The sequence below is a fragment of the Drosophila obscura genome, unplaced genomic scaffold, assembly GCF_018151105.1.
Source record: "Drosophila obscura isolate BZ-5 IFL unplaced genomic scaffold, ASM1815110v1 contig_31, whole genome shotgun sequence".
In the NCBI taxonomy this organism is placed as follows: Eukaryota; Metazoa; Arthropoda; class Insecta; order Diptera; family Drosophilidae; genus Drosophila; species Drosophila obscura.
Window position 1 is genome coordinate 1151736 of NW_024542819.1, and position 14338 is coordinate 1166073.

At 41.4% G+C, this 14338-nt stretch overlaps 2 protein-coding genes across 4 annotated transcripts in view; both read left to right on the forward strand.

Annotated features, from left to right (window-relative positions):
• LOC111076540 (MOB kinase activator-like 3) overlaps positions 1 to 2214 on the forward strand; it is a 49781-nt gene extending 47567 nt beyond the window's left edge. For 2 of the 3 annotated variants that reach the window (XM_022370367.2, XM_022370366.2), the window contains exon 6: positions 1577 to 2214. In XM_022370367.2, the coding sequence (XP_022226059.1) occupies positions 1577 to 1702 (126 nt within the window). In that variant the 3' untranslated portion in view covers positions 1703 to 2214. The remainder of the gene's footprint in view (positions 1 to 1576) is intronic. The other variant, XM_022370368.2, reaches the window with a different exon arrangement.
• Positions 2215 to 11825: 9611 nt separating this feature from the next.
• LOC111076538 (outer mitochondrial transmembrane helix translocase) lies at positions 11826 to 13152 on the forward strand. Its single transcript, XM_022370365.2, has 2 exons — positions 11826 to 12099; positions 12166 to 13152. Exons 1-2 carry the CDS (start codon positions 11918 to 11920, stop codon positions 13100 to 13102), a joined length of 1119 nt encoding a protein of 372 aa, XP_022226057.1. The 5' UTR covers positions 11826 to 11917; the 3' UTR covers positions 13103 to 13152.
• The last annotated feature ends 1186 nt before the right edge of the window (positions 13153 to 14338 follow it).

Genomic DNA, 14338 nt, shown 5'->3' on the forward strand with positions numbered 1-14338 from the left:
TAGAACGCCTTCAAACAAAAGCAAGTAGGTACCTTATTTCTGAAATTGATTCAATGAGCTTAACTGCTAATGAACTAATTTTAGTCAGAATGCTTTTAAAGGAAACAAAAAATGGAAAAAATGTAAGAATGAGCACTACTGAAAAATTATTTGCTCAATGCATTTTTTATTTGTCAACATCGAAATTTGTATTTTTAAGAAATACATTAAAACTTAATCTTGCCAGTCCTTCTTCTCTACAAAAATGGAGCTCCATAAAAAAACATCAACCTTCAACCCTTCAACTTCAAAGCTCTTAAAGATGCATCTTTAAAGATGAGCCAGTCTGAAAAGGAGTGTATTTTGGCATGTGATGAAGTGTCCATAAAAAACGAGAAGGAACGTGTGAGTCGCTTCTGGGGACGCGACTCTACTTATACCCGTACTCAGTCAGTATAAAAATTTTTGAGCATATAATTTTTTAGAATAAAAAAAAAAATTTTACATTTTACATTTTTTTGCTACATCTGATATCTACATATACAATGTATATACTACATCTAACATGTAGATTGTACATGTTACATTTAGATTCTACATCTCCTCCGCTAGGGGTTGCTCGCGCACTGAACGCGGCAGAGTGTGCGAGCGAGAAAGATAATGAGTAGCGTTTCTCTTGCAGGATGGGGCAGGGGAAGCAACTGAAAATAAATTTCTTTATTATGGCTATAATTATGATTCGATCTGGTAGATATGGGCATTCTCTACGATACTGCGTTTTTAGTTTTATCGTATCTTTAAAATTGTGCCTTCCACAGATTTTCGTCCTTTGTGAGGGCGGAAGGCGGCGGGGCGAAATTTTGAAATACAAGTCTGGAAACCAAATTTGATGCTGATCAAGAATATAAATACTTTATGGAGTCGGAAAAAATTCCTTCTCTGCGTTACATACATCCATTTTTACCACAAATCTAATATACCCCTCAACTCTTTTTTGAGTACGGGTATAAAAAGTCCTAAGTCTATCAAAAAAAGTAGGTTTGGTTCAAAGCGTAAATAAAAAGTTCAATTTGGTCGATTAGTATTAATAATCTGCGCACTAGAGAAACATTTGTAGATGATGGGTGTGTTTCGTGTGCGAGGGGCTTTCTAGCGGCCTATCAACAAGCCTTTTTGAAAGAGATATATTTATGGGTCGGTAAGTTTCCTGTCGTCGAACTTAACGGGTGTATATTCTTCACCAAGCGAGCGAACTTCCTTGCTTGTTTCGGATCATGCTTTTCTTCTCATAAGTTTTAGAAATGTAGAGCGCGCAAAAACTTTTCTGGGTGGTTGATTTTGTCGCGGCAGTAAGACTTATCAGGTTTTAAACGCCCACTTGATTTTTCATACCCTGCATGTACACGAAGAGGGCACACCACAATCTTATCCCAGTAATCTTTTCCTTGTGGTCTTAAAGTAGCCCCCTCTTCTTCCTTCCTACTCCCTATAACAAAATTAATTTTAAAAGCTTAGTACAACGAAATGTCTTCTACTAGGTAACAGATATCTTATTAACTCGGTTAATAACATTCTTATACATTTCTTTTATTTACAGGAGGCGCACGTTAATGCTTGTTATAAACATTTTTATTATTTTGTAAAAGAATTCGATATGATTACAAGCAAGGAATTGGAACCATTGCACGAAATGACGTCCCGGATTTGCAAAGATAAAGATTAAAAAAAAATAACAATTGTATTTGTTTTTATTTATTTTAAGTTTCATAAATATGGGAATATTTCATAATTTTTAGTTACCTAATTTATGATGTCGGGTTTCCCAACCCGGTATTTAGTCGTAAAATCTTTAGATAATAATTAGTGAAGCAGCCCAACGTAAGTCTTCTTCATTGTTTATTATTTGCACAGCCCTCTGTAAATAACCATTGTCTCCGCATATGCTTGCGCACGGCAGCGGCCGTTCTTTCGTATATCTATCCCGTCTTCTTCGTTCCTGCACTTTTCTCGCGCTCTAGCTAACGTTCGTTCTCAACTTATCATCAGCACAAGCTGCACTTATGCTCTCTTTTTATCGCCTTCTCTCGCTCTCTTCTAAGATGCTTTGCATAGGGCACGGGCAATTCGGTCCGTCTGCCCTGTATTTAGTCTGGTATTGATCTTCGTTACCTTCGGTTTCTATACTTGTACCAATTAATATACATACGCGTACTGCCGCTACTACATGCCAGTAAACTATTATTTTTATTACATCTTCACTTCCCGTTTATTAAATTACAAATCAATAGATATTAAAAACGCCTAATAGCTCAACATATGAGGTGCGCCCCAAAAATTTATTTCTATAATTTAGGGCATCTATTCAGTCTTTCCTTAAACATTTGTTATTATTCTAAAAAGTGGAATCTTTTTGTGTAGAAAATAATTTATCCCGGTTTTTTGGAAAATACCAGCTTCAATGTTTTGCCCGCAAATGCGAAAAGAAAAAAAATAAACTGTATTTTTAAAGACATACAAAACTTACTTTCTTGTGAAAAAGAGATGTCAAGAAATGAATTATATGTTAAGGGTATTAAGACAAAATTAAATGTCATTCTGACAGTTGGCACACTGGGCAGTGTCGCTACAAAATATAAGGTAGCCAAAAATAATGAAATGTAATATACATAGTTAATGGATAGTTGAAGTTATGAAGACATTGTATCCTAAGAAGTACCGCCATTGTATCTTAATCTTAGCAGCATGTTTTTACAGGCCCGCAGCATAGCCGACAAAGCTATGCGTGAAAATAAAGCAGTCGTAAGATCGGATTGCAAGCGAGAGTGAAATGAAATGTCCTTTTACTGGACACAGAGTTTAACATCATCCGCATACATGAGTACTCGAGACTTTGTTAATACTAAAGGCAGGTCATTAATAAAGAGTGTGAATAGTAAGGGGCCTACATGGCTGCCCTGTGGTACTCCAGAAGTAACCTTAACACGTGAAGAGAAGGAGTTTTTGAAGAGGACTCTTTGAGACCTAGAACGAAGGTAGCTAGAAATCCATCTCAAAAGATTAGGCGGAAACCCCAAAAGGTCAAGTTTTTGTGCTAAAAGACAATGGTTTACAGAATCGAATGCTTTACTAAAATCAGTTTAAATGACATCCGTCTGCAAGTTACCTTGAAAGCCTTTAATGATAAAAGAGGTGAACCCTAAAAAATTTGTTGTCGCCTTATAAATCCGTGCTGGGACGGAGATATAAGTGATTTGCAGGGATGTTGCAAGTGCGGAGTTAAAATTTTTTCAAACATTTTAGGAATAGCGGATAACTTAGATATACCTCTATAATTATTTGCATCAGACTTGCTACCTTTCTTATGGAGCGGAATAATAATGGATTCCTTCCAGATGGGGGGGGGGAAGCATGAAGAGTTAATGGATAGGGTGAATAGTTTAAGCAAGGGTCCACACAGAGCGTCAGCACAGTACCTAAGTACACAGCCGGGAACTCCGTCGGGACCTGGTGAAAACACCGGCTTAACTAGTCGAAGATCATGAAGCAGTGAGCTTTCATTTAACAATGGGGCTGAATGCCATTCGACCTTGGTAAACTGTATGGATACGGCTCACCAGAGTAGCTTTCATGAGAATAGGTTGTTTGGAAAAATTTGGCAAAAAGATCGGCAATTGCCTGATCATTGTTTGCTGACATATTGAGAAATGATAGCGAGGATGGATGTGCGGACGTTCTACGCTTACTATTTACGAAGCTGTAGAAGTGTTTAGGGTCCTGTGAAAATCGTATCCTGCATCGAGATAGGTAGTTTTTATACCATTGAGCGTTAAGAACGGAGAAATTTGACCGAGCTATTACATAGTGAGAAAGAGAAGAGGGAGAACCAACATCTCGAAATTTTTTATAAAGTCTTGATTTTAAGTTTTTTATACTGGATAACTCTTTGGTAAAACAAGGAGGCTTTTCAGATCTAGCCGGACAAGAAAAAGGGACACAAGAATCAAAAAATGTGTCAAGTACATTTTAAAAAAATGTTTGTGCCTTTCATAACGTCAGTGCACAAGTACAGAGCGGACCAATCAAAATCACTAATGAGGTTATTAGGCTTCGTAAACTCGGCCTTACGAAAGCAGCGGACACGTTCAGATAGCCTACCCATTCGATCCAATACAGTAGGCCCAATATCGACCAACACTTCGAATGTAGGATGGTAGGAGTCTTCAGGTATAGTGAGCGGAAAGGCTCGGGTTAGCAACGCTATCCGGTCGGATCCGTGACAAAGTACAGATCAAGCAATCGACCCATGGAATTTTTCACATGGTTGACTTGAGACAGGGATAGGTCTAGCAAGCCGTCGATAAAGTCATGTCGTGACATGCGACCTTGTGCCCATTAGACTCGTTTACCGAAGACCACACAGTACCTAGTGCTGACTAGTGCATTAAAAACAAGTTTTACTTGTAGCACTAGGAAAAATCAAAAATAAATACAAATACTATCATATGGTCTTTATCTGATAGCGAGGAAGAAACAGTTTGTAAAGCGGACAGGTGATGTTCGTATATTAAGATATCCGAGGAAGGTGGAATATACGAGCAAGTAATGAAAATGGAAAATCCTGGGAGAATCAGTTTTACGCACAGGAATTCCAGGTCTTGTTGAACCTGGACCATGAGGTTTTCCGATGTAAAGTTTGAGTATACTGCAATGAGGACTCCACGTCGAGACGAACGGTCATTTCTAAAAATTGTGTACCGACCTGCCAAAACTTCGGAACTAAGGATGTCCGGCTTTAACCAGGTTTCGGTAGACACAATATCATGGGACGAGAATGCGAGACTCTCAAGAAAAAGAGTGCTGAGCCCACTACGCAAGCCTCTAGCATTCTCGTATGTAACTAAAAGAGAGGAAGTTAGGTTTTTGAATGGATAGAAGTTGAGGTGGAAGATGAGGGTAAAGATGGAGCACTGGGCTGCCTACTAGGAAGAGTTATGGGGGGCCTATTCTTTTTCTTGGCCTTAAACTCTTTGACGACCAAATACTCCGGCAACCAGCTTTTGCCTGTGACCTCTTCCAACCGGCTACGCACCTCGTCCGCCTTCGGAACTACGCCGACTCAGAAAATCAAGGCACCCCTCACTCCGAGAGCAGCCAGTAGCAGCTCTGCGGCAAGGACCAAATCGGTTCTATTTCCGACTCTTGTCACTCTTATGGTTCCAGCTGTGACCAAACAAGATCCGAAAGGCTCCTTCGTCAGCAGCCCCGTCAGCTCTCGCCACTGCATCACAATGGCTCAATCCGCCACCTCAGTCGCTCGGACCAAATTGGTCGCCGCTATTGGCTGACTGTCGCACCTGGAAGAGCGCATCACCGCCGCCCCATCCGCCTCTCTGTCCGAGGTCCGTCGAGGCCAAATCCTCAGCATGTGGACGGACGTCGAGGCCACGTACAAGGCCTGCTCCGCGGTGATGACTGACGAGGAGCCAGAAATCCAAGCGGACATCCGTGACATATACGGCGAATGCTATAGGGTATTTGAGCAGTGCCTCAGTGACCTCAATGCCCAACTGGCCAAATCCACAGTTCTTCCTCCTTCACAGCCAGTCCAACAGGGCGGCTGTCGACTGCCTCCTGTCAACATTGAGGCATTCTCAGGGGACTACGTCCGCTGGCCCACATTCCGGGATCTGTTCACTGCGGTCGTGATCAACAATCCTAGATTGTCTCCGGTAGAGAGGCAGTACTACCTCACCGAGAAGACCCGGGGCGATCCGAAGGCCATCGCAGAGAAATACCCCCTCACTAATGACGGTTTCGAGTACGCATTGTTGGCTCTCCGCGGCCGATATGAAAATAATCGGCTTCTGGTGACCAACCAAATTAACATCCTCCTCTTTTTGCCCCGCGTAACATCCAAATGCAGTCGTGCCTTGAAGGATCTTCAAAGTACGATGCAATGAGTCCTAAATGCGCTAGCGGTCTCCAACGTCTGCACGGACAACTGGGATAGTCTGCTTGTCTCCATCTGCGCTTCCAAGCTGCATTAAGAAAAAGCAGCTGTGCCTAAATTGCTTCGCAAGAGGTCATCTGCTTCGCGACTGCTCCAGCAGCCACAATTGTTCTACTTGTGGGGTCAGGCATCACACGCTTCTGCATCGTGCCGCTCCTTCATCCGGCGTGACGGCTTCGACATCCGCCAAACTCCCAGCTCATCCGAATCTCAGCATAACGTACAGAGCTATTTCGCCTCCAGCACAAGTACCGTTCTTCTGGGCACGGCACTGATTAATATTTGCCACCTGGGGACCAATTTCCGTGCTCGCGCACTGATTGACTCAGGCTCCGAGGCGACGTTCATCACTGAACGTCTCTTTAACCTTATTAAGCCACCGTTCGAAGCCATACAGGCTCAAGTCGCAGGATTAAACCAAACCGTAGCGGCTAAGGCGCAAAGGCGCTGTCACTTCATGATCGGGGCCGCCTCCAGGCCTGGCCTCAAGATCGAGACTATGGCATATGTTCTGCCTCAACTAGCAGGTAACCTACCCTCATATCCGATACCGCAGCACTTCTTGGACGAGCTTCCGAACCTCCCGCTGGCAGACCCCTCCTTCCCCCGAAGCTCGCAGATTGATGTGTTTTTAGGCGCTGACATCCTTCCTTCTATCCTGTTGAGCGGCTTCCGGTCTGACATTTGCGGCTCGCTGCTGGGACAAGAGACCATCTTCGGATGGGTCCTATCCGGTCCGGTATCAGCTGACTCGACTCGGACGGTTTCCGCCTTCACCACGAAGCTCTCGTTAGATTCGGATGTCCGACTCGAGAAGCTTCCCACAAAATTCTGGGAGTTGGAGGACCTTCCGGGGAGACCGACGAGTGAGTCAGATTCTATGTGCGAGGAAAACTTCCGGAGATACATTGTTACTCTCCCTTTCAAATGTCCAGAAAATGTCGAGCTAGGACATTCCAGATGCGCGGCACAGGCCCAGTTCCTTAGAAACGAGCAGCGTCTGCAGCGGAATTTGCCGCTCAAAGGGCAGTACGACGCCGTTATCGAGGAATATTTAGAGCTAGGCCACATGACAGCGGTTACACCCAGTCATGACTCCGGCCATTACTACCTTCCACATCACGGCGTGTTTAAACCCGACAGCACCACAACCAAACTGCGCGTGGTCTTCAACGCCTCCAGCCCGTCTTCCAACGGGAAAAGCCTCAACGACACATTGCATTCGGGGCCAGTCCTTCAGTCTGACTTGACCATGCAAATCCTGAGGTGGCGAGTCTTCAGCTATGTCTTCAATGCCGACATCAGCAAGATGTACCGCCAGATCCAAGTGTCTTCCCAACACACGCCCTATCAGCGAATACTCTTTCGCGACCGTAATGGACAATTGCGCACCGTACCTCGCCCTTCGCGTCATTAAGCAAGAGGTGCACCAAGAGTTGCCAATGGCAAGCGACATCCTGGAGAGCTACATGTACGTGGACGACGTGCTGGCTGGTGCTCACACTCAGTCGCAGGCAATTTCCGCCATTTCAGAATTACGCAAAGCACTCGACTCCGCAGGGTTTCCACTCCGAAAGTGGACAGCGAACCACAAGGGCGTACTGCGCGACATTTAGGTCGACCACTTACTTCGAGCTGACTTCCTAGAGCTTGAAGAAAGTAGCATCGCTAAGACATTGGGGATCCGATGGCAAGCCAGGGCCGATGAATTCTTCTTTGCTCCTCCCGAAGTACTTCAGCGGGAGTCCTGTACGAAGCGCAATGTGCTATCGCAGATTGCGCAGCTGTTCGATCCACCGGGATGGCTTGCCCCCTTTGTCATCCAAGCCAAAATGTTCATGCAGGAAATTTGGCTAAGAGAGTTAGGGTGGGATGACGTCCTCCCTAGCGATCTATCTCAAACCTGGGAGACGTTCCTGAAGAGTTTTCCGGCCATCCAGGATATCCGCATTCCGCGGTGGTTGCACGTTTGTCCAATGGCCAAGATGCAGATACATGGCTTCTGCGACGCGTCTCAACGTGCCTATGGGGCAGCGATTTACATCCGAGTTGAGCGACCGCAGGGCATTGTCTGTGCCCTTCTCACAGCTAAAACCCGCGGGGCCCCCGTGAAAACGGTTTCGTTGCCTCGACTCGAACTGTGCGGAGCCGTCCTTCTGACAGAGCTTTCCGAGGCCATCCTTCCTCAACTGCCACTCGACACCAGCCAAGTATCCTTCTGGACCGATTCCACGATTGTGTTGGCCTGGCTGAACAGACCTGCATGCGATTGGACCACTTTCGTGGGCAATTGAGTAGCCAAAATCACTCCATGTTGGCCCAGTTAGCGATGGAGCCACGTCCGATCCGAGGACAATCCGGCCGACCTAGACAGTCGAGGGCTAGGACCCACTGACCTGGTCGGGAGTGATATGTGATGGCATGGCCCTGCTTGGTTGCGTGGTCCAAAATCGGAGTGGCCATGTCCGCGGGACTCAGTCCTTGAGACTGACCTAGAGAAGCGAGTCGTCAAGGTGCACCATGCCACCAGCAGCGCCTCCGATATCCTCAGCCGTTTCTCCGAACTCGGGCGCAAACATTGCAATAAGAGAACAAAAAACCAAATGAAATATTTTAATAATGAAGACAAATAGAATCTAATTAATGCAGCATTATATAAAGGAAAATTATATGGATATTATAATATAATATTTTTATTAATTTTCATAAATATAAAACAAATATTGTTTCTAAAATATTTTGTCTTCACGGTGGTCGGCACTGGAGGCGTCGCCATCTGCTGCTGCTGATAGTCAGACACATTACCTTGCCAATAAAATATTGGGGAGCCCAGGATATGCCTGGGGAAGAGCGGCCCCAGCCGAAGAAGTGCATTTTGTTAACTTTAAACAAAACCAAGCAGCGGTCTGAGCAGTGTAACCGTTTGGAATGCAGTGCACACCTCTGGTCACACCACTGGTCGCTCGAAAAATATTTGACATCTGTTTGCTAGCAAACAGTTTTTCGATCTGAGTACTAGGCTTTTCATACGAATATCGACCCTGATTCTGTTCGCGAGGTGTTTTTTTCGATCTGAGTACTATGCTTAAGGAATTTTTAAAATCTGTTATTTTTTCATGGCTTCTATTTTTAACATAACTTAAGTGTCTTATATCTGGTTGCATAAAAATTTGCAGTTCTTAAAAGCTGACAAATGCAGCTATAAAACTGACCCTTTGTATCTGCAGCTTAACGCCTGGAAGATATTAGCTTTCTAATTCAAATTTTATCATTTTTGCGGTATTTTTTTTCGTAATTTTGACTTTAAAAACTCGGGAAAAGTCGAAAAAAAAATTCTGTTGGCAGTTGGCCCCGCAACCTTCGAAAATGTATTTTTTGTTCAGTTTTTAGGTCTGGTTAGCGAATTTTAGCTCCAAAGTTTCTTCATAGATTTTAATGAAAAATACCTTAAACGAAGCCTAATTAATGCACCCATACACAAAAGAATAGAGGTTAGAGGATATAATTTTTTTTTTACTTTTCCCGAATTTTTGAAGTCAAAATTTCGTTAAAAAATACCACAAAAAAAATCATAATTTTTGCATTTTAATGCTTTATATTTCCCCGACGCTAAGCTAGAATCACAAAGTGTTTGGGCTTACCTTGTAGCTGCTTTAATTACCTTTTCAAAATATTAAAGTTCTTTATAACCAGACGTAAGATATTAGAGTTATGTAGAGAAAAAAAGCGCTACTTTTGAAAAAAGCTTTACAAAAAAATACCAGAATTCAAAAATTCTTCAAGAAAAAAGTTCTGACATAGAAAAAAAAACATAATTCTTTGAAAAATTTTAAAGTCCCATATCTATCAGACAACGTCGGTTTGGATCCTTGAGGAAACAAAAATTGGATTTTGTCGAATAGTGCTATCAGTATCTTCCTGAATATACATTAGAGACAGTTGACACATCGCCTCGAAATCATGCATCAATATGGTGCCCGAGGAGTAGGCGTGTTGTACGGACTTCAGCACGTGCTTCCATCTCCGAGGCAACGTGCAGATTGACTGGACCTTGATGGTGATCGAGCTGAAGCTGAGGTTCAGATCTCCCTTATCTGCCTCACTGCCGGGGCCAGTGACTACTTGTTGAGGTCGACCAACGCCTGGTCGCTGGGGCCTTACGTAGTCTCAACTTTTACTACCTTCCAATCCGACAACATTCAACATCTTCATAATGCGATCCGGTTCCTTCATTGTGGCGGGTGGTGGGGTGGGGTCTATCTACCTAAAACTAGCTACAAACATTTCCACATATTAAATAAATGTCTACTCTATATTTAAAACTTCAAAAGCTATTAAAAAAGGTTTATAGCTTAACAGATACCCTTATGGAAAAGGCATGCAGTGAGAGTGAGAGAAATATAATCGTCAGCTTGGCTTTCCAGTGGAGCTGGGATTTCTACAATTGCTACACATTTCAGGTTCAATATTTCGGGACTGGTTGAGTGCTCGAACACATATATTTATCTCAAAAAGTGCCTCAGTTCTTCGACTGAAAGCCGGTGCGGCTATAACCGCAAATTTTTAGTTCTTTTGGTTTTCGTGCAATCTCTTGGCAGCAAAGTTATAGCCTTTTACACTGACGACCATCCACCATCCATTTCTGGGATGGTCCGTAAGGTTTTGCCGTTCCGAAAATTTCCCAGTTATTCCACCATCCATCTGGGATGTTCCTAATTCGCCCGTTTCTGTGCGGTATTTTTTCGATAATTGTCAAATGCAACAATAAATATTTGACATTCACAACAAAAAATCGGAATTCACTACGAAAATGTAAGCAATCACAGAGTGGAAAATGGTAAAAACAACAACAAAAAATCTGATATGTCAACATTGTATCAGGCATAAAAACTCGGCTTATGGACTATCTATCCATCTATCTAAGTGTACGGTTATACAAAACTTTCTTTAAAAAACGCTTCGTTGTTTTCGGGTACATCATTCACCTAAAATGTCCCAAACCGCTTTTCAAAAAACATAGAATATATAATTGTATTTAAAACATTGATTAGATGTAGTAGAAGCAGTCACAATGACCACGCTTCAGTGTTTTCAAAACAGACATCCATTCCAATAAATTCTCCTCGTCAATGTTGACCACATTATCAGCATTCATGTCCAGCAACATGGTTAGATTTTGCAAGAATATATTTTGTTGCTGAATCAAATTCACAACCATTGCAATATAATTAATATTCATATAAATTATAAAAGAAACAAAATTTCGCCGGCACCAAATGCATCAATTGTGCATGAGCTATTTTTCATGTATGGTTATGGGAGATGGTGCCAGTGGGAATCGGAGCTTCACATCTGTGAATAATTCCCACCGTTCCTCATAGATGAGGCTATAAGTTTTGTCTAATTTTGAATGGCCCAAATACGCATAAAAAACAAACTAACACATATGAACAAAATCTTTTTTTTTAAGTACAAATTTTAAATGCCCCGGACTTCCTGGTCCGTATTTTACATTTAGCTGTTCTTAAAATTTAAAAAACTTACAAACTGAAGTTTTCACACACAATAATGTTTTCCAGCAGAACACAGACATCAAGCCAGCAGCGCTGCTCCCAGATCAACTGAACAGTCAGCTTGACGCATATAGTTCTCTTGCTCTGACTGCAAGCATTTCCCACAGGGCCATCTTTATTTTTCCAGCTAGTCAGTTAGCAAAGTCTAATGTCATATGGCTATAATGGATTATTCACAATATCCAAGGCAAATCAAACCAAAATATGTTACAGGAACACCCATGATATTACATTTTAATATTATTCATTTCTGATAATTGGTTTATGTTGCCATCCGGTCACACATATATTAATTTCTTATACACATTAAACGAAACGAAATCGATCAAATCAAGTATTAGAAAACAATTTAAAAATGGATAATTTCAGTTTTGGTGGAGTAGATTTAACGAGGGGACAGATTTTTCAAGTGTTAATACGTATATCTGTTGCTTCATTGGTTACATATTATTCTGTTAAATGGATGATGAACCAATTGGACCCGACCAGCAAAAACAAAAAAAAAGCGAAAGGCCTTGCAGAAGAACAATTAAAAAGGTACCTCAATATTTTTATTATTGAGAGCAGTACATAATATTTTGTATTGATGTCTTGATTTTATAGGTTAAGTGAAAATGATGGATTGAAAATGAATACCCATGACTTTAATGACTACGAATTGATGATTGCATCACACCTTGTTGTTCCAGCTGACATCACAGTCCGATGGAGCGATATCGCAGGATTGAATTTGATTGTTCAAGAGCTTCGTGAATCTGTTGTTTTACCAGTTCAACATAAAGACTTATTCAAAAACTCCAAACTGTGGCAGGCCCCAAAAGGTGTACTTCTTCATGGGCCACCTGGTTGCGGAAAAACGTTAATTGCGAAAGCCACGGCAAAAGAGGCTGGAATGCGCTTTATCAATCTGGACGTAGCTATTCTAACTGATAAATGGTACGGGGAATCCCAGAAACTTACGTCAGCTGTTTTTTCATTAGCTGCAAAAATCGAGCCTTGTATAATATTTATTGACGAAATTGATTCGTTTCTTCGGGCCCGTAATTTAAATGACCACGAGGCCACCGCAATGATGAAAACTCAGTTTATGATGTTATGGGATGGCCTAAGCACAAATTCCAATTCGACCGTGATTGTAATGGGCGCAACTAATAGACCACAGGATTTAGACAAGGCTATTATTCGCCGAATGCCAGCACAATTTCACATTAGTCTTCCATCTGAAAGCCAGAGAAAAGAAATACTAAAATTGATATTAGAGTCTGAAGAATTAAGTCAGGATGTTGACTTAAATCGTTTGTCTAAGCTTACCAACGGATTTTCAGGTTCCGATCTTCGGGAAATGTGCCGAAACGCATCAGTTTTTAGAATGCGACAACTAATTGAGGATAAAAATACTTCAGGCTCTAGTATATTAGTCATAGACAAGACAAATTTGCATATTACAATGGATGATTTACTGAGCTCACATATAAAAATTAAGGAGTCTAAAATGCACACCGGTAGTTTGTTCTTAGAAAATAGAATTGACCTAGATTAAGTTAAACACCCAATATTATATGGTGAATAAATCCATAACTTAAACTATTACATTTACACGAATTTTATATCCATTTAATTATGGAAACAATGAAAACAAACATGCGTAAAAGGTAAAAACCAAAGTTTCTGAGATTCATACATATGTATACGAAGGCGGATCATAAGTACGTTACCCATTCCGTATTTTCAGTGATCAACTTTTCATTCGCTTTCTTCAGGTTGAAAATCAGAAAAACACGTAGGAGTCCTAATCGTAACGATATGCTTGACATGGTAGCTGTTCATAGTCCAATTGATGTTGTATGGGTATGGATTTGAATTACACCAAAAACTGCCAATTGGGAACAAAGCAAACGAAAAAGGGTTGTACATTTGGTACCTGATCGCGTTCCTTTGTTCCCAAGGTGCAGTTGGGCTCGCAACCTTCCAAAAGGTATTTTTTGTTCATTTTTTCCATATTTAGGTTTGGTTAACGAATTTTAGCTCCAAAGTTTTTCCATAGATTTTAATGAGCGATACCTTAAACGACGCCAAATTAATGCACCTATACACAAACAAATAGAGGACATAGGATATAATTTTTTTCGACTTTTCCTGAGTTTTTAAAGTCAAAATTTCGTAAAAAATACCGCACAAAAATCATCATTTTTGCATTTCAATGCTTTATATTTCCCAGACGGTAAGCTGAAATCACTAAGTGTTTGGGCTTAACTTCTAGCTGTTTTAATTATCTTTTCAAAATAGCAATGTTCTTCACAACTAAACGTAAGATCTTAGAGTTATGTGAAAAAAACAAGCGCTAACTCTGAAAAAAGCTTTAAAAAAAATACCAGACTTCAAAAATTCTTCAAAAAAAATGTTCTGCCATAGAAAAAAAACCATAATTCTTAAAAAAAATTTAAAGCCCCATATCTATCAGAAAAAGTCGGTTTGGATCCTTGAGGAAAAAAAAGTTCGATTTTGTCGAGTAGTGTAATTAATGCCGAAGGTTTGCCTACTCGTGAGCACGCTACATACAGTTTACCAATTGGCTTTGCTGGACTGCACGTGGCTATAATAATTGCGAAAAGTGTCCGAATTTGATGTGGACTTGATGACAACGTTGCATCTTCAAGTGTAAGATCCCAATGCATGTCATTCTCAAGCATATTCAATCGTTCGCATGCTTCGCGATATGTCCCACACAATTCTTCATCAACAGTTAGCAAAGATTCAAATGATGTTGGTCCACGAA

Bases quoted from the DNA above. Each gene is read 5' to 3' on its own strand.
- LOC111076538 (XM_022370365.2), top strand. From the start codon at position 11,918: ATGGATAATTTCAGTTTTGGTGGAGTAGATTTAACGAGGGGACAGATT. The intron at 12,100-12,165 runs GTACCTCAATAT...TTGATTTTATAG, and splicing joins GCAGAAGAACAATTAAAAAG to GTTAAGTGAAAATGATGGAT.